This window comes from Tetrao urogallus (genome assembly GCF_951394365.1).
Source record: "Tetrao urogallus genome assembly, chromosome: 18".
Lineage (NCBI taxonomy): Eukaryota > Metazoa > Chordata > Aves > Galliformes > Phasianidae > Tetrao > Tetrao urogallus.
Genome location: NC_136831.1, coordinates 2,804,553 through 2,824,047, shown reverse-complemented (window position 1 = coordinate 2,824,047; position 19,495 = coordinate 2,804,553). Strand labels below are relative to the sequence as shown.

Below are 19,495 nucleotides of genomic sequence, written 5' to 3'. Positions count from 1 at the left end.
ATGCTGCACACGCTGCAACCATCTGCAAGCCACTTGGCATATGAATGCTGCCACTTCTGTGTCTTAATAGCCCCCCCCCCCTTTTTTTTTTTTTTTGTGACCTCTAGCACTTTGTCCAACTGAAACATACTTGAACAGTTCAAAACTGTACATATGTGAATTTTTTAACTGATAAATTCATTCTGACATTCTTGTAAATACATCTTCTCACTTCTGTCTTCTAGCCTTTTACTGTCTCTGTCTCACACAAGAATGCAAGTAGGTAGTATAAGCTTCTTTTTAAATGTAACCCCTTGCTCTGTGTAACATATTACAATCAAAACACTGAGTAAGCTTTTGAGGAGGATTTGTTTCAAGTTCAATAAAGTGTTAACAATACATCAAATTAATTGTGTCAATTGCGTTCTTGAATGGGAGCTAGGAACTGGTATGGTAAATGCCATGAATCAGAACATACGTGATGGTAAGAATGCTATAGTAAATCATGAAACTTGATGCCAAAGTTGGTTAATCAATGGTAAGATTATTCAGATAGTCTTAGCACAGGTCCTTAGAGCTTAAAGAAGTTACCTTAGTTACCTGTTTAAAAAGGGAACTTTGTAATAATATCTGGTCTTGTTATATACCTTCCTATCTATCTTAAAATGCTTACAAGAGTCAGATTTGGATGTAACTCAGTTCTTCACAGAAGACATCTGATCTTAAAAAGGTAGCTTTTCCTAACTAAATTACTGTTATTCTTATGTGCTGTTAGTACTTCAGCAATGACTCCTTTGAAGTAGTAGATACTGTTCTCGCTTTGGTTACTGTGTGCAACGCTGCTACAGTCTTACACAAAAGGAAAAGTGACTGATCTATGTATGCTTCAGCAGGAGTTCCAGCTAAAGAATAAATGGGATAATAAGAGTAGAAATCTGCTGTGCTACAGCAAATGGGGCCAAGCTTATGCTTACACAAGTTTCTCAGATTTTCAAATAGCTTTATTTTATGATAGAAGTGTTGATTAAACTCAGATGTCATGTACTACTGGATCATGGTACTGTTACAAGAGGTATCGATCCTTTGTGTACGTGCCTGCTTCTATTTTTATGGATAACAGCAATATGCTTTCTTGTAGAGAAAAGTCACTGGCTATACTGGATCAAGGAACTGAGCTAGCATGAGCTTGTTTCTGCTGATCTCCAAGCATGGAGTTCATCCATGGAGCTAAGACCATGGCTGTATAGACTTACATTGCTGGTACATCACATCAACAGGGAGTTGTAAGCTTCTGCTGTAAGAGATGTTCCTGAACTGACTAATGATGATTTCTTGCTTTTAACTACTGCTTTATCCTGGCCCGGAACAAAGCTATAGCAAGTAAGCTTTGCAATCAGTTATTGCACCTAGTAGGTATAGTAATGCTATTATATGTTTTGGTGAAGTTCGTGTTTCAGTGTTCTGTCTCCATCTGTCCTCTAGAGATAATGGTGCTGCTAAATAGGTGATGATTAAATACGCTTGGTGACAACTGCACAATAAACTCTTGGCAGGGACAAAGAGGTGGCACAATGCTGGACAGATGGGTAGAACACAAGTCTAGCAGCACAGATACTGCAGCGCTCGTAGGATGTGATTACACTATTCCCATTGTGCTAAAGTAGAAGGAATCATTTGCCTTGTAATGCTGAGGCTTTAAATATTCTGAGAAACATTAAGAGCAGCAACAGAAGACAACCACAAAGGTCTTTTATGCCTCTGCAGTAAAGACTTCCGTCGTCTTCACTGTGCTGTGGAATCTCCAACTTTGACCTAAAAATACTTGCAGTTACAGAGTTGTGTAAATGTCTGTAGAGAACTAAGGAGCTAGCCTATATAAAAGTAGTTATGCAAAACCAGCTTTCATAAAGCTCCTGGTGCCATGTAGTTACGTCCGTGGGTTGTGAAACATAATTCAGAATTCTTGAGTAATTTTAGGTGTCTAATTCTGTAAAATAATTCGTCTCCCAGCAGAGGGTGCTACAGGCAGCACCACAGTTGTTCTCTGCTTTTAAGAGGTTGGCATGGAGTTTCTTCTGATGTGAAGGACTCGGGAATGACGTGCTTTAGTTTTTCTTTAAAGAAAAAGATGAAACCTATCAAGAATTACCCTGTAATTACAGGAAGCCACTATGTGCTAATTCCTGAGTGTTTAACAAAACTAAATATTTAATGTAAGGTATAGTCTTCTAAGCATGTTTTTTTCAGGTACTGCTGTTTTAAAATGCACAACTGACTTCAGTTGCTTTTTAGCATGTATACAGTTATTTGACTCTCTCTGGGATGACAATTGAAAATGCTTACTGAATAATGTTATCTCTACTTTTCTGTCACGAGGCACTGGTCTTAGAGTTATTTAACATACTGAGTTAATAGGACACTGAGCAGTCATCTTTAGATGCCTGATAGACCAATACTTTATTTTTAACTACAGAAAGTGTATTTAACCTATCCACTAATAAGCCCTGCTCTTGGCAGAATGCATTTCCACACGCAATAATCTACAGTGATTATGAGTAAGTGACGGGTGAGTCACTCTCTTATTTCAAGAAAATGCAAACTATTTCTGAAGTCAAAATCTAGTCACCCGTTAGGCTGTGTTTTGAGCTTTAGAAAATGACAGGAGCAAAAGGGGAGAGGAGAGTCATTAACTCTCTTGGTTAATTTGTTAGTAGCTTTGTTTTGTTGTGTACTGTTTTGGTGTTACCCAGCTTGACTTAAGAGCTAGCTGTATTTATTTGGCAGATACTTGATTCAGGGCAAGGGCTGAAATAAATGTCTGATGGCCTGTGTGTCAGTCTGCTGACTTGTCTGTGCTGAAAGCAACAACAACAGGCTCCTGCTGACATCGACTGCCTTGGAATGGAGTTGTTGCTAATTCTTCTTTATCTGTGGCAAGATCCCGGCAAACACAATAGCTTCTGAAATTCTGATGCTGGGAAATGCTGTTGGTGTGATTGCTTCCACCTGCTGCTTCCTAAGATGTGAAGGAAGAGCAGAGGCTTTGCAGTCTTGTTCTTCAGTAGGGTGTCCACATATTTTCCGCTAAAAGAAGTGTTTGAAGTTGTAGAAAAGCTAGACCTGTCAATTTAGGAGAAATCTGTTCTTGTTTCTGCATGATTTAAACTGTGAAATATTGTCTTAAGTGAAGCTAGTTCCTGCTGCTCTATGGGAAATAATTTGTGTAGAACTACCTGATGATGTACCAGCAAAAAGAAACAGCTGCGAGTTGACTAGAAAAGGAATTCTCTAACCTACAGCATTTTGTAGGTCTCTTCTGTTTCTAAATCTGCTTTGCAGAAGAGCAAACTGAGATATAAGTTATCCACAGATGTCCAGAAAGTAATGGGTAGAATTAACCTGGAGCCTGGGAATCATGATGTCCATTCCTCCAGTGAACTCATGGGACCCCCAGTTGTAATGATCCTTTTGCATGAATGTAAGGTTATCCCAGCAGTATTGAACCTCTTCTATGCTAAGGTATGAAAAAATGTTTGACTATAGGATTAAACCATGGGAGCATGTGCAATTTCTGGAAAAAATAGTGTTATTAGAAGCAGAAGTAATGAATGAAGATTAATTGTGACTAGTCATATTTGGTGTGGAGAGGAAAACATTGGCGCTTACGCTTAAAACCTAATAGGAAACATGGCAAACCTTTGGCCTGAGTAAAAACCTTAAGCTTGATTCACCTTCAGAGGGGTGTGTCAGGAGAAAGGCCTAAGAGGAAACTGAGGTGAGCCCTCCTAAGGCTGGAAAAGGTGTAACCTCACTTATTGCAGGTTTTAGAAATCATACATTCCGAAAAACATTCAAGCTGCAAGCGTGGAAAGGTGTTCAGTGTGCTTGGAAAACACTTTGCTTTTACTGATCTGTAACATGACACTTGATAAGTCAGGCAGAAACTCAGCATGTGGACAGCAAAGAAAGAACCATGAGCTTCACAGCACTTCATATGGAATAAGGGTCACCGGATTCCAGTCTGGTTTCTGACTGCAGAGCACTGTCTGTCTCAGACTGGCTCCAGGAAATGGACGCTTCTACTGAAACCAAAAGATTTCGTGGAAGAGCTGTGGCCTGTTTCCAGGCTGTAGTTCACCCACTACCCTAGGGAGGGTCATTGGTGGGAGGGAAGTAAAGTTGGGATTTGAAATGATGAGGTAAGGAGAGAAAAATTAAAGCAGAGTGGAGAAAAATCCCATTAATTCTTACTAAGCAGAATGTGACCGCATTAAAATGTTGTGCTTATTTAAACAAAACCGTGGGCAAAATCCAGAAATGATGTATACATCATATGTCAGGAAGGGAGTTTCAGCTGACTGATATACAAAAGGCAAAATCAATGGCACTCTGATTTCTCTGGGGAAGAGGTTGGGTTACATCCCTAATCTTAGTGAAAGAAGCAGTATAATGAAAAAGTTTTCTACATTATTTCATATATTTCTCAGTTTGCACTGAAATGCTAAATTAAAATTATGAGATCAGCTTTTGAATGTGTGATTTCCATACATGTGTATACACATTATTTATCTACAGGCACATATAAAAGTGAAAAGCTGCTTCATTTGTTATCTAGAACAGATTGGATTGTGTACAGGTTCCCAGTGCTAGAATAGTTTTAATACCAGAAGTATGTAACTGTGCTCTGTGGGCATGTGGAGGAATGGATGTACAGAGTTATCACAAAATCTTGAATAATCTCCAAGGCACATTTCCATCATCCAAATCACTTCATTTTTATCCACTATATGAAACAGATGTAAAAATAGCTCTTTCATCAGTGGATTGCTACACATATTTGGGCTGCGGAGGTTTGATGCTGTTCAAAGCAAGACTGCAAAATCACTTGCAGAATGTTACTGTTAATCAGAAGCAGCAATTTAACGTTACGTATCCATCCCTCTTCCCCCAACTCCCCTTCCCAATTCTGAGCAGGAAATGACACTTGGACGCAGCTCAGAATACTGACTTTCTGGACAGACTCTCTAGGAATGAGGAGGGACTTGAATTCTCTCCATATGTCATTTCCTTTCCCCTAATGGCTAAAAAAATAACGTTGTTGCCATCCATATAACTTGCAATGGAGAGCACATTACCAATATAGAAAAATAAATGGGGGGAGGTGTGACAGGACGTTCACATTCCATTTCTCAAAAACTGCTCTGCAAAATTTGACTTAAGCAGAAGTCCTTTTTCTCTGTGTAGAAAATCTGTTTCATACAATTCCTAAAACTGAAGCTATTACCCCATCTGTGTATAGCAGCACCTGCAGACTGCAGCCAGGCATGGATTAAGAAACAAAAATGAAAGCAGAGTAGGGATGGTAGCAAATATGCAAGCTTTAAATTTAAGGAGAACAGAGTTGTTTTGGGAACACAGTTGGAGATCGAATCATGTCCAACAAAAAAAAAAAAAAAAAGAACCAAACCTATTTTAGTAGCAAATAATCCTGAAAATTGCTTACGAAAAGTTAGATTAGCACATTCCTGCAACCAACTTTTGTCCAGACTACCTTTAAAAACTTTTCTGTTCTGCATAACCAAGAGCACATGCAGTTACCTTAAACTGCTGCAAAATACAGCATTTAATCTGTACTGCACAGCTGAACTGTAACTGTCAGTGCAATTCAGTGTGCCATAGCTACAAACAAATAACCCTCAGAAATAAACACGGCAAAAGCAAGTGAAAAAAACAAACAAACCACCATTGTAGCTGAACAGAAAGTTTACTTCCTTATAGCCAACCCACTGTGGATTAGATTCAAATTGGAACATAATATCTTCCTAGCATTATATTCCAAATGCTTGTTAGATCTGTAGTAATCAAACTGTGCAATGCTCATACAGGGACTAGATGCATCTGCTAGCAGGGTGCTGGTGGGTGACTGCAGAACCAGGACCTCACATCATTCCTTAGACATGTTACCTGGTTAGACACATTGCCCCTGAGCTTAGTACTAAAAAAGGAGGGAAAAAAAAGAACTCAAACCCAATATGCCTCCTTTCAGTTCTATTTTAAGGGATTTCAAGAATGGAATAAAGGAATATTTCAAGACCAATGGTAACAGATTTTGCTTTTGGTCACTTTTAGCACTTCACTAGACCCACTAACCTACTTAAATAATTGAGCTGCTCTTACCTGGCTTGCAACTTTACTTCCTCATTTGTAGGATCAAATCATGTTGTTTATAAATGTTCACAAACTCGTTAATGTAAGAGAAAGGAAATCCCCTTCAGTCCTTTGAGAACCCAGTTTAACCTTTAAGCTGGTTAAACTGGGTTCTCTGCAGTGATTCACAACACTGTGAACATACTCATTGCAGTAACTTTCCCATGGCAAAGTGATAATCTTGTGGGGTTAAGGCTTTGTTAGCTGTTTTTGTCTTCGTACCTTGCAGACTCAATTACCTGTAGAAGTATGCAATATTGTTACAGTTGTTACAGGAATGAAACTCATCTCTTGACTGTTTGGAAATAACTTGCATGAGACATATGGAAAAATTTGCTAGAAGAAACACAGAAAATCAGAACTGCAATGTGATGGCTGCTTTGTTTAAATTATTTACACTCACCCAAGAGGCTTGATTTCTCTGCTAACATTAAATAGAGCAGTACGTTGCCTGCCTCAGTACCTATTTGTCTTTAATAGCCACAGTCTCTACAATAGATGGGAATGGGATAAATCAGCCCTCTTGAAACCTCATCTTAACCCCTGACATGTACATAATTCTGTAAAGCCAGAAACATGAGGTTTTAATCCCTGAATATCTAGATAGGTAACAATGGCCAATGAGAACCAGCTAATTATGCCAAGGTAATTACAGCTTGTCAGATAATATTCTGGGGCTTTTCAGGAGTGAGGAAGGCATCTCCACTTTCATTGGCTGCATGGATGGAAGGTGCATCACAGAATATTTTTTACTTCTCCAAAGCATTACAAACTGGCCCTGGACCAAGCCTTGTATTACCTAGGCAAGCTGAGAGATTGAATTAATATGGCAGCTACCTTCCAGTGTTTCATCTTGATCAATGGTGTCTAAGGGATGAATTTATAGCAGCAAGAGTGAGTCAGATTTTGGCATCACTGTCAGTGGCACCCTGCTCCCAGCATCAGCATAATTAAGACTTGGAGAGACTTACCATACAGGAGATTTTACAGCTCATCTTTTGCAGACAACAGAATTATTGTTTCAAATTGATGCTGGACCACAGGGGATAGGAAAGATTAGACAAGTCTTGGTATTCCTTTAATGGCTACATAATATGCCTCAGTCAAAAACAGTGCTTTATGTCAACTGTTTTAAATAGTTGTTTGAGCTGACAGTCTTCTTAATAACACTTCATTTGTCTAAGCTGCATACCACTGGGACAAATACACACTGTGTCAAGTTGAATCAGACTATATCTGGAGACAGATGTTGTAGTACAGTAGTAAAGTAAATTCTTGATACATGTCGCTCAGAGGAGATTGTTTCTGTCTTATTCAGTGAGGTCTTTTATGAACCCATTTTTATTAGCCAGATAAATCCATGGATAAGATTTTACAGTTGTTCCTTTCACAAAGCAACAGGAGAAAGTCCTGCAGAGTAGACGCACGATGGAACATACAATTCTTCAGGAACCCTCAGCATTTGATCTAAATGTGTGTGTTTGGTGGCCCTGCTACGCAGGGGGGTTGGAACTACATGATCCTTGAGGTCCCTTCCAACCCGGGTGATTCTGTGATTCTGTGTGATTCTGTGATTTCAGATGGAATATTTAGCACACAGCTCTCAAAGCACTTGACAAAGCCATTCTTCAAAGAGTCTGGTATAGAAATTATGTTATCTACAGTATTTAGTGGATATATAATTAGAAATCAATCAAGAAAAAAGGCTAATTTATTTATTTTCAGAAATAGGCCTTCGTCTTTGCCCAGGACTTTTGAAGACCTATTTTTTGTATTGAACTGACACTCCCACTGATACTGAAGGTAAAGCAAATTGGACAAAATCTTTTAGGTCTAAGATACTTCACTATACTCAAAGACTGAACCTAGGTTCCTCCCTTTTTGTTGGGCTGTTCAAAATGCTGTGCAAAGCCAGCCATTGTGTCGTGGTGTTTGAGACACTGCACATTTAACAGCAGGGAATGGTACTGTCTTGAGCTAGATGGCAGTGCTGTGGCTAGAATGTTGGTGTAAATGAGAGCAAAACCCATTTCATTTCCAGTCTTTTGTCCAAGCACTACAGCATGGTTTCTCACTTTAAATGAACAATAGACACCTCTTTCTGAAAGTGAATTTTAGGTTCTGGCTGGTGATGATGCAGTATATCTATTTATGCTGCGTCAATACCTGTCACCTCATTGAAATCTACTTTTCTTCTTATGAAGTTGCATTTGGATAGTGCTGTCCTGCAGGACCATAATAAGGAAACAACATGGCTAAAGCAGTGCATGGAATATCTGTGCATCAGTTACCAGTCTGCTTTGGATGGATGGATTTAGAAGTTATCTTAGTGACTAACCACTGGAAAATCCTGTGATATGGGAGCTCATGCATTTTTCTGTAGCCACAGCTGCAGTCATTTCCCTTCAGAGACACATCATTTCCCCAAGACACATCCTGTCTCAGAGGGCTCTGCTGTCTGCTGCTCCAAGCTTCTGTCCCCTTTTTCAGGAGCCAGCGTATGGGTGGAGATTTCCTTCCTAGTTTCTTCTCCTGAAAAGCTTCATCTCAAGCTCCAGCTTGAGAAATGGACTGAATCTTGACCTCTTGCATAAACAGTGTCTCTGCATGCCAAAAGGAGTCTTAGTGAGAACCAGAGCCTCTGTCTAGACATGTTTCTTCATCATATAACTGTGATAGGTTTGCCTTCCATTGCTGTGTTAACTGTCTTTATCTCTTACTAGTAGCGATATCAGAGTTGAGCCAGGTATTCAATTACACTTATATAATTTTATGTAGTGTATTCAGTTCATCAGCAAGCAAAACAACGGCCTGATAATTCCTACAAGCTGCGTGGGTTAATAAGTACTTCTGTACAAAAATAAACTATCGATTACTAATTTTCCTGAAATGCAGAAGTGCTTCATCTGTGACTTCAGTAGATTTGGGTCCTTTCATTCAGGACAGCAGTAGGGAAATTAACAAAAAGCCACACAAAGGATGGAATTCCTTGCAGAAATGGAATTGTGATTGGTCCACAATGAAGTGGGGAAGCACCTTTGCTACAGTAAGAAGTAATGAATGCATTAGAGAATGAGTAAAAGAAAAACCTGTGCCAAAGAGGCAGGTTGGGAGAATGGTACCTGTTGCAGGCAAATGTGTTAAGCATCTTTGAAGATGCTTGCTATTAACTGTGGAAATTGGTTTGGGACAAACGGAGCGTGCCAGGGAAATCTGCTGTATAATGTCAGGCTAGCAATCTAAGGTTCCTTCATTTGTTCACTTTCAAATGAAATCTGAATGAGGTTGCCAAGGTGTATACTACTGCAACACTTTTCTTCTTAGAACTACACCGTTAGGTGGCAAAAGCATGCATTAGCATTCAGCATTAGCACTTACAATGCAAATACAACATAGAGAAAAAGGAAATGGGGGTAAAATTCCCTTCTAATTAACTCTGTCTTTAACTTGATGATCTCTAGTGGTGTCATCTCTAATTCAAACACAAGATTAGGAAATTGACTAAGGGAAGACTAGTAGGAAGAAATACAATCTAGATAATTTTAAATAGCTTTATTTTTAAAAATTATCTCAGGAAAACGCTGTTCTGACCTTTTAATTTACTCAGAAAAGCTTGACAATAGTGGCAGAACTGTTTTGCTTTCTTGATATCATCACAGAAGCTGGGGAAGAATGTGGTATAACACCAGCCAGCTCTCATTACTGCTAAAGGAATGTGGTGTGATTAAACCTCTATACGGAGAAAAATGGAATGTAATTCTTACATGTTGATTTGCTTTGAATGCATGCCACATGCTGAGGAATGAGTTTCCAGTGTATTCTTCAATTTTTAAAGATGCAGACGACCTCACCTCCAAAAAATTAACTATCCTTTTCCGAAAATCAGGAGCATTTGCTTGAAGACGTTTGTTCTTATTTTCCAGTATCCAAAACCACCAAATCCTTTGAGAACTATCTGTGAATGCAAAGCCTTCTTTTCCTTCCTATTGGGAAATTCAAGTGTCAAAGCCCTTTTCTGTGAAGCCATAGAACAAAAGAAGTTTTTGTATTTCTACATATTTCTTCAAAAGTTTCACTAATATATTATCAACTGCTAAATTATTTTGTCCTTCCAGAGTCCTCTACAGATGCCTGAGCTCACTCCCTTTCTATATGACCCTGGAGACGGTGTCTCAGCTGCTAACTTCTGGCTGAAGAAGACTGGATGGGACTCCCTTCTGAGTCCAGCAGCAAGCTGTCATCCAAAAAGTGAGCTGTGGGGTGATGCAAGACACTCCCTTCCCTCCGGATCTGAGCTAGCTACCTCATCTTGAAAGGATTTGTGGCTCAATGATATCAGCTTAGAGTGAAATACAGATCACTTGTCAGCAGTTAATGATAATATTTACTTGCTTACCTCACAAGATCAACACTGTAAAGTGTGAAACCTCTGCTCACCCTTGAAAATGAACTACACAAAACTCAAAATTTACTGTAAACTGTTGGCTTATACAACCTGAAGCAGGATCAGTGAGGTATCTGTTCCATTATTCTGAGAATATTTTCAGAACTTGGGGGATAGCACTGGCACAAGAAACTCTTTGGATCATAACAGTAATGTGGAATCCTTTTGTTGGAAAAGTAGCACTTTCAATCATCAGATGCTGTCAGTATTTTTGGTATCCCGCATTCCCTGCAGTTCTTGGCTCTTTGCGAGACTTCCTGACCTCTGCTCATTGCAGATCTTGCACAGATCCTTCACTGAGCTGCTTGTCTTAAATTCCACTTGGCAATTCTACTCAGCAAAGGGGAGCAATGAATAAAAACTCTAATTTCCCTACAGAAAATTGTGGGATACCATGGGACAGAAGCATCTGTAGAACATCCAGGCTACAGACATTGAAATGCTTACCCAAAGCCAGAAAGGAAGAAAAGACTATTTTGCATCTGGTGCATTTGTCTATTCAAGTGCAACCTGATTGAGCTCATTTGTACTCACATTACTCAAGGATGTAGTCCTGACCTAAATGGGGCAAGTATCATGCGTGCAGGATGCTAATGAGAGCTAAAGCCCCTCTTCTCTTACCCTATTAGATACATACATACTGAATAGAACTATCTTATGTGTCACTGATAGATAGATTTTGGACGTACCAGTAAAAACTCTAAAATAACGCAGTTGCATTTTAAACATAAATAGACACATCTTCTGCGTGCATGGCAGTAATAAATATTGCAGCCAGTGCATTTTATACAGCGACACAAATGTGTGAGCTCTCAACTGATGTTCCAACAGTTGCAACGTATTGCAGCATTTTCATTGGAAATTGAGCAGTCTGTTCAAAGGAAGGTTCTTTACCAACATTTGCTATCTCTGTATTTAACAGGCAACTTCGTAGGAAACAGACACAACCCTGTCTGAGGAAGAGGCTCGATTCCAGGACTCCTTCGTTCCCAGGTGAAGTGACACTGGAACAGCAGTGTCACTGCAACAGGAAGTACGGAAAATTTCCACCTGGAGGAATCTGGTGCTTGAGACATGCTTTGGAGCAATGGAGATGTGAGTCTGTGCGTACGGGAGGGGATCCTGTCATAGAATCATAGAATCAAAGAATGGCCTGGGTTGAAAAGGATGACAATGATCATTTAGTTTCAACCCCCCTGCTGTGTGCAGGGTCACCAAATCACCAGACCAGGCTGCCCAGACCTACATCCAGCCTGGCCTTGAATGCCTGCAGGGATTTCCCCTTTCTCATTTTAAAGGGGAAAACTGAGAATCATATCCTGTTTGTGAGGCCTTCAATAGGACAAAATCAATTCCTGCTCCTAGATTTGATTTGATGAGGTCCAAGTCCCAAACTCAGCCAAGATGAGACAACTCTGGACATGCTAGTTCAGTTCTGTGCTGTATGCAGCTTCAGAAATTAAATGCTGGGCTATGCAGAAGCTACATTACAAACTCTGTGAAGCACAGGTCATCTTTTCGTCCTGAGTTTGGATCTTGGTACACAGGCTGGATCCTAATCTGTGACTACCCTTATAATAATACTTAACAGGTTGGCTCAACAGGAAGAAGCCAGTGCAATGACATGACTGAGTGAGCTGCATGTAACATACAGAGTATTAATAAGGTTATTAGTAAGAATAGGTGTGTGGTTTATTAGCTCAGTCTTCTAAAGCAAACTTTACTGTGGCAACCTTGCAGCTCTTCCGGAAGCTTTTCCAGGCCTTCAGAGCCCCCTCTGGCATTGGTGCTGGGCCCTGCACAGCTCCTGCTGCAGTGCGGTGTTCCTCCCATGGGAGATGTGCAGGAGCTGGATAGACTGTGGAAGGAGTCACCTTTCCTTTCCTGCAGGATGGAGCTAAATTAGGCCTCACAATGGGAATGCAAGGCTTTTTTTTTTTTTTTTTTTGGTTCAGTTTTGAGCATGGCAATCCATTAACACAACCCAGCTGCTAATTTTTAGAAGCACAGATAAGCAGCACATCAGTTCACAGTTCGTTGTTCCCACAGCCAGTCTGCCATGCCCCACAGAACACTGCCACAGACTGCAAGCACTCCTGCATGGCATACGTGTTCCAGTTCAGGCTTTGGATTTATTCCTACACTATTTCTTCTCATTTGTACCTTTGTCCCCCCCCCATTGCTTTGGCTTCCCTCCTTCCACTCCGCGGTAATTCCTCCCACCCACCCCCATCTCCCCAGGCTCGCTGCCACCTGATGCGGCCCCCGTTCGGCATCCCGCTCAGAGCAGCCCCGAGCCTGGGAAGGAGCGGGACTCGGGGTGGGCGCCCGGCACCGCGGCCTCCTCCTCCGGAGGGCAGAGCCGGGCTGCCCAGGGGAGGGGAGGCGGCCGTCCGCTGCCGCGCCGCTCCGTCCCCGGCTTTGTTGTGCTCGTCGCCCGGGCTGCGGGCTAGGGGGCGGGGAAGCGAAGGGAAGGGAAGGGAAAGGAAAGGAAGGCGGCCGCGTCTCCTCCTCCGCCTCCTCCCCGGCCCCGCTCATGGCGACGCTGGGCACATCCGGGCTTCTCCTCCTCCTCCGGCGGCCGCCGCTGCCCTGAGCGCCCAACCCGACTCCATTAGCGCGTCCCCTCCCCCCGCCCCCCCCCCGTCTCCCCCCGTCTCCCCCCGTCTCCCTTCCCGGACCCAGAGGCAGGGGGAGCCCCGGGCAAGGCAGCGCCGGGCCCGAGCCGCGGCCGGGGACATGTCCAACCAAGGGGCTCGGAGGAACGGGCCCGTCAAGCTGCGGCTGACAGGTGAGGCTGAGCGCGGCGGCGGGGAGCCCCGGCCGGGCCTGCCGCTGCCTCCCGCCGCCGGGCGGGCACGGGGCGAGCCGGGGCGGAGGGGCGAGGAGCGGCCAGGAGCGGCGAGGAGCGGCGGGGCTCGGCGGGACGGGGCGCGGCGGGGAGGGGAAGCTCGCGGCCCCGGGGGAGCGAGTTCGTGGGGCGGCGGGGAGCCCCGGAGAGCCCAGCTGGAGGGAGCGAGCGAGCGAGCGAGCGGGAGCTCCTCCATGTGTATTTGAGGTTGAACCTGGGCTTGGAGGCGTCTCTCAGGCCTCAGGAGGAGAAGGGGGAAAATAGGAAAAGTGAACTCTTCCCTCTCCTCCCATCCTCTCCCCGCGGGCCGCTCGCCTGGGGAACAAAACGCCAGCAGGAGCTGCAGCACCGGGCACCTCAGCCCGCGTCCCGCCGCCCCCCAACGCTGCTTTTTTTTTCTTTTTTTCTTTTTGTTCCTTCGCCTTCTCAGCGTGAACTTGAAAGAAAGTGACACACGCTTTGTTTTGATCTCTTTGTTTGTTTCTTCAATTTTTTTTTTTTCCGAGCCGACTTCCTTAGTGAAGGTTGTATACAGTTGGTTTGACATAGTGCCTTACGTGGCCAGCTAGCTTTCAGAAGACCACTTGACCTCAAGTGTTGTTAAATAGCATAAAAAACGGCTCACCTGCATGCAGGGGATGAAAATAAGCTATTATCAAATACTTGAAGTGTGCTCTTTTTACATGTAAGAACCCAGGTAAATTGATTTGGAGAAGAAACACTGGAGCTCTCTTTAAAAAAATAAAATAAAAGTACAGAGAACTTAAGGGGACAGAGCTGTTCAAAACTGATGTAAGGCCCTCCCCCGGCAGGTAAATCATACCTTGTGTTCCCAAGTGTGAGTGCTGATGGTAAGCCATTGGAAAGCAATAGGTATTGCTTCAAATACTCTTATTTGCAGGATAGTGGATTTAACCAACTTGCAAAACAAATGTGTTTTAAAGAAACCTGAAGGAATTGGAATATTTACTTCAGGCACATCTGAAATATTTCCAGTTTGATGTCTAATAAATACAGATGTTTTCATACTTATTTTTGCAAGCATGCTGTTTTTACAGAGAAAAACAATGTATGCTTTGCTTTGGAAATACCTTAGACTAAATTTATAATCTAGCTTTCATTGAGTTGTGTGAGTACCTACATAGTACACTTAGAAATAAAATTTGTGAACTAAGTGTGGCTGGGACCGATGCCTGGAGCAGTGCTGCCATGTTTTTACAGCGTTTTGAAGCTTTCTCATCAGGTTATTGCTTTATTGATGCAGTATTTTAATGCATTTTTCCCTCTGCTGTGAGTGCTCAGACTTGCTTATCTTTGAAACGTTATGAATAGTCTGGAGCCTTTTGTAGAAGCATGGAAAATACTGTTCAGGCAGTTGTCTGCTTCACCTTTGGATATTGTATTCTGTTTTGTTTTATTTTGATTAAGGATTAAGTGTGTCCTCTAATCCTGTCTTTGACAACATAAATATGTCACGGGGAGTGTAGTTGTGAGCAATAGGCAGTGGTTTTACGTGCTGAGGAGACGGAGTGGTTGTGCAATCGTTTCCCAAAAGAAGCAGGTACGTTCCTGAGGAATGTTTCTGAGTTTTTCATTACCTTGTTTTTTAGGAAGGGTGAATGCTGAGCACTGGATGTGAGCAGAGTTGCCTTTAGAGAGACATTTCCACATTTAGCATCTCTGTGCAGTTGCTGAGAACCAGTTCTGTTATTTGGAAGCTTACATGAAATATTGACCTATTTCTCAAGTTAGAAAGACTCGAGGTATTTCATGCTGTAGCAAACTGCCTGTTGTTTTTTATAAGGTCATTTGCTGTAGGGAAGTTTTATATGTTTAAGGAAAGCTGTTGCAAACATTTAATTTTATTAATTGAGCTGACATGTTGTCAGTTCTTGCCTAGGAATAGCTTTAAGTGTACTTTGTGGTTTTGATTACCCTTTTTGATTGGAAAAGCAGTTTGAGAGCTCATGAATTCTAAAACTGTTTGGAATTAAAAGAATCTGTATATTCCAGTGTTTTAAAAAGTTTATTTTCAAACTTGCAAATGCTATATAATCTTAATTTTCCTTGGCTTTATGATGCTAGCAGTCTTCTGTTCTGGCTTGAATATTTATAGGATTAATTCTGTAAACATTGTGTGATACTTATCTTTTCTATTCGTTATCTCTAAATTAGATACTATAGACTGAAAAAATGGATTCAAGAACTGGATTCAATTAGCAGTTTTTCAAGACATAAACATTAAAGGTTTAGATGGAAAACATTGTTTTGACTGACTGGATAAATGACAGGGTAATGTTTGATGTGAGGCCAAAAGCTGATCTGTAGCTGGTGCCCAACTTCTCAGTCGATCCTGAGGAGCCAAATAAAATATTTAACCTAGGCCTCATTTTGCAAAAAAAGGTTGATTCTTTGTTGGGACCTTAAGAAAGTTCTGAGAAATGTTTGGCATACCTTTACACTAAGTGTTTAACAGTTTATTTAGGTCTGGGTTCCATAACAGAGAAAAACCACAGCAGTGGCATACTTCTAGTAAGTTTTTATTTAGTTTGCAGTGCATCTGCGTTGAATGTTTCTTCAGAGGTTCTTCTTCTGCTTGTAGTTGTAGCTGTTGGCTGTAAATATCACTCCAGTGATGTGTGTCGGTGCATTTTGCGCAGTCTTGAGCTGGAAAATTTCTAGTTAATTGTTAAAATAGAATAAAAGGCCTTCTTTGATTGTAGCGTGGGTTACAATCAAACGTGTACAATAACGTGTAAGTTTTGCTTATGATTAAAATATAGGCCGTGTAATTTAAATTAGCTTGAGTCTAGAATTGCAGCGGTCTCCAAAATTTGTTAGCAGCTTGTAGTGACATTATCCAAGGAAGCTGTAATGCAAGGAAATTTCCTTCAACTCTGGGATTTTTATCATTGTCTTATCTAGATTAGTTCTGAGTGTTCCTGAATTCTGTTTAAAACTTAAAGTGCAGTCATCCAGTTGTCCTCTTCCATTCTTACTGTTTTTTTTCTGTGTTTTGATTTATTTATGGATTTGTAGATATGCTGTTCTCCCTTCCAGTCCCACCCTGAGTGTTGAAGACTACATTGATCTTGTATTCTTCAAACTGAGGGATTAACCTTGCTTTCAGTTGCACAGTAAATATTTTGTCTCAACATGTGAATTACCTGGAGCAGCAACATCTGACTGCTTTGACTTACAGCGATGGTTGTCTGAGTGAAGTCTGTAAGGCTGTCCTTATCAAACAGAAAGATATTTTTAAGTCATTTTGAAATCTTCAAAAGTGCATGGCTGCTAAAATATGAGTTGAATAAAGGTTGATGCGTACTTTAATTTATTTCTGGTCTTGTAACTAGTGTTTGTTGTCAGAATAATTAACAAGTGAAGATGCTTTGATAGCCATGAAACGCAGTTGCACTGTACTGTACAAGGTGGTAATAAATATCCCACAGATAATATGGGAAAGAGGTGGGCCGTGGTTGTTGGTAAGGAGTTGGAGGTAGGTCTGGCTTTTTCCTCTTACTGTAAGGCTTTCAGGTTCCCTGGCAGTTTGTTAATTAAGTTAATTAGAAAAGTAAAAGCATTGGATCTTTGTACTGTAGAAAATGGGCATCATCTCCTGCCTTTTTTGTTGAATTTATTGTATCTTGATGGATAAAAGTACCTACTGTATTCTGAAGTGTCAAGGCCGTGGTTTTGTAGCTGACTGAAATGCTAATCAGACTTGTTTCTTCTGTCCTTGTAGTCGCTGGATTCATTTGGCCCTACCTGGTGTTGACTCCAGCAGCTATGTAGCTAGCTCTGTGATGAGTGCAAAGCTAATCTTAGCAAGAAAAATGCTGTCTTGTGTTGAAGGGCTGTAGCATGAGAAACTGAAGAGAGGGCAGAACTGCTTGACCAGCAGCCTGTATTTAAATGGTCTTTAGTCAACAGTAAAACAATAGGGTTCCTTCAAGAAAGGTGTACTTGACTTAATGACAAGACTTACTGAAAACTAGTACTTAAGAAATTGGAATTGATAAATTACATGGTAGCGTGATTAAATGGCTCCAGTAATGACAAAGTCAATGGACATGTATGTAGTAAGGTTGAATAGGGACTGACCGATTCTTGGCCCTCTGTGTTTTCATAAGTGTTGAGTGTGTTTTTTTCTGTATATAGATATAAATGCTATACATTTCTAAAGTGTGTGTATGTATATATATCTGTGGATGTTTCTATACATATAAATCAGTTGTGGATCACACAGACTACATAGGATTGTAATAAACAACAGAGCAGTCTCATCAACTTATTTTAATGGGGTCCGTTTATATGACCAAGTTTTATTTGTCTGGATATAAAATTTGTGTTCAGGGATATGCAGTGGCATAAGTGGCAAAGAAAGCAGAGATCCAAATGGCTTTGGGGAAAGAAATCAGGGTACAAAAACCACCCAACACAAGCTTTCTATCAAAGGAGTAAGAAGACTCAATATTTGACTGTAGAATTAGGAAAACATTGTGTAAAGGATGTAGAGAATTTGTGCTTGTAGGTAATGTATGGGACGTATGTAGGGGACAGACACGAAGCTTGCAGACAGTCCCAGAAAAATAAATCTGTCAGGGTTGGAAAATAAAATAGAAATCCTCGGGTAGAGAAACAGTGAGTAATTTTAGAACTGTACTTTTTGGTTGCATTTAAAGAGTTTCAGCTATAACATAATGTCTGTCTGCGTAGCTGAGTGACTCAATTAGCAGTGACAGATTTTCTCTATTTTCTTTTTTGTTAATCACTAGAAATCTGACCAGGCCCCAGATGAAGATGTTGTGTCTTTGTGTCCTTAAGGTGAATAGGTTGATTCCTAAAAGCAGGCAGCCTTCAGTGTTTTGTTCTGTTTTATCTCATGGCCTTTGAAGTGTCTCCTTGCTTTGCCGTCTTACTTAAAATGACGTCTCATCTTTGGGCCGCATCTTTCTTGCGCGTGTTTGAAGAGGTGGGTGATTTCTGTGGGTGTCTTCCCTCCCGTCATCACAATAATGAGATGACCTGACTTCTGACTTGACTTAATGGCATGAATGCGTTGGTACGGCATCATTTATTACATCAAATGTAAATGCCCATGCTGTGCAATGCCTGAGATCATTTTGGTCACTTCTGAGAGGAAAGTAAAGAGTAATGTCAGTTACATTAGATAATGCATGCAGAAGTAGCTCCTGTGTGTTTCTGCTATCAGCAGAGTGTGTTTCCTCCTTGGGAAAGAGGATCAAAATCTTGTGGGATATTTGATGGTAGAATGCTCAAGAAAACAAACTGTTGGCTTTTTCTGGCTACTTAAACTTTAAATGTGCTCAATGAAAGCAAAGATAAGAATGCTTGTAACTTTAAACAAGTCTTCTTCTGTAGATTACAAAGCTCAGGACCAAATAGCCTAAGCGTTATCATGTAAGCTTAAGTGGGGAAAATGACCCAGAATGGAGAACAGACATGAAGATCATAAAAAGGATAAACCTGGTAAAGCTGGGATTTAGAGCCATTGACTTTCTGCTGGTGAACTTGGTTTCTCTTGAATATAAATCCACAGAAAAAAATGGTTCTGTTTGGGCCTTCTGAGCCCGCATTTGGGGCGATTCAGGGTCAGTTCTATCCAAATGTTGTGCTGTGCTCTGTTCCAGCATGCTGCAGGTTCTTGGAAATTACTTTTTTCTACTTCAGACTACTTAAGAGATTTATTTTGGTTGTTGCTTAAGCAAATAAAACTAAAAGGGCTGATATCCCCCAAAGTGTGGAGAAGTTATTCGCTCATTCAAAGTTCTGAAAGTGAAAGAAAAAGCAGTATTTGAGTTTAAATGGCTGTATCCTGTTAATTTTCTGGAAAGACTCTTGGCTGGTACTTATTTGACACGGCTGAGAAGGATTGTTTCCTTGCAGAAGGGAGAGTCGCTCTGGCCGTGGCTTTGGTGGTGTCACTTGCTGCTGTTCAGTATCTGCTATCCAAAATGAATCTGTTCAAGTTGTTTCAAACATGCAGAGCA

General features: G+C 41.2%; 1 protein-coding gene across 1 annotated transcript in view; it reads left to right on the top strand.

Moving 5' to 3' along the window:
* Positions 1-13,369: 13,369 nt before the first annotated feature.
* The window catches only part of SMURF2 (SMAD specific E3 ubiquitin protein ligase 2), a gene marked incomplete at both ends in the record, with an annotated part of 52,655 nt that continues 46,529 nt past the window's right edge, over positions 13,370-19,495 (top strand). The window contains one exon of the mRNA XM_079544440.1: positions 13,370-13,421. Coding sequence (XP_079400566.1) covers positions 13,370-13,421 — 52 coding nt within the window. The remainder of the gene's footprint in view (positions 13,422-19,495) is intronic.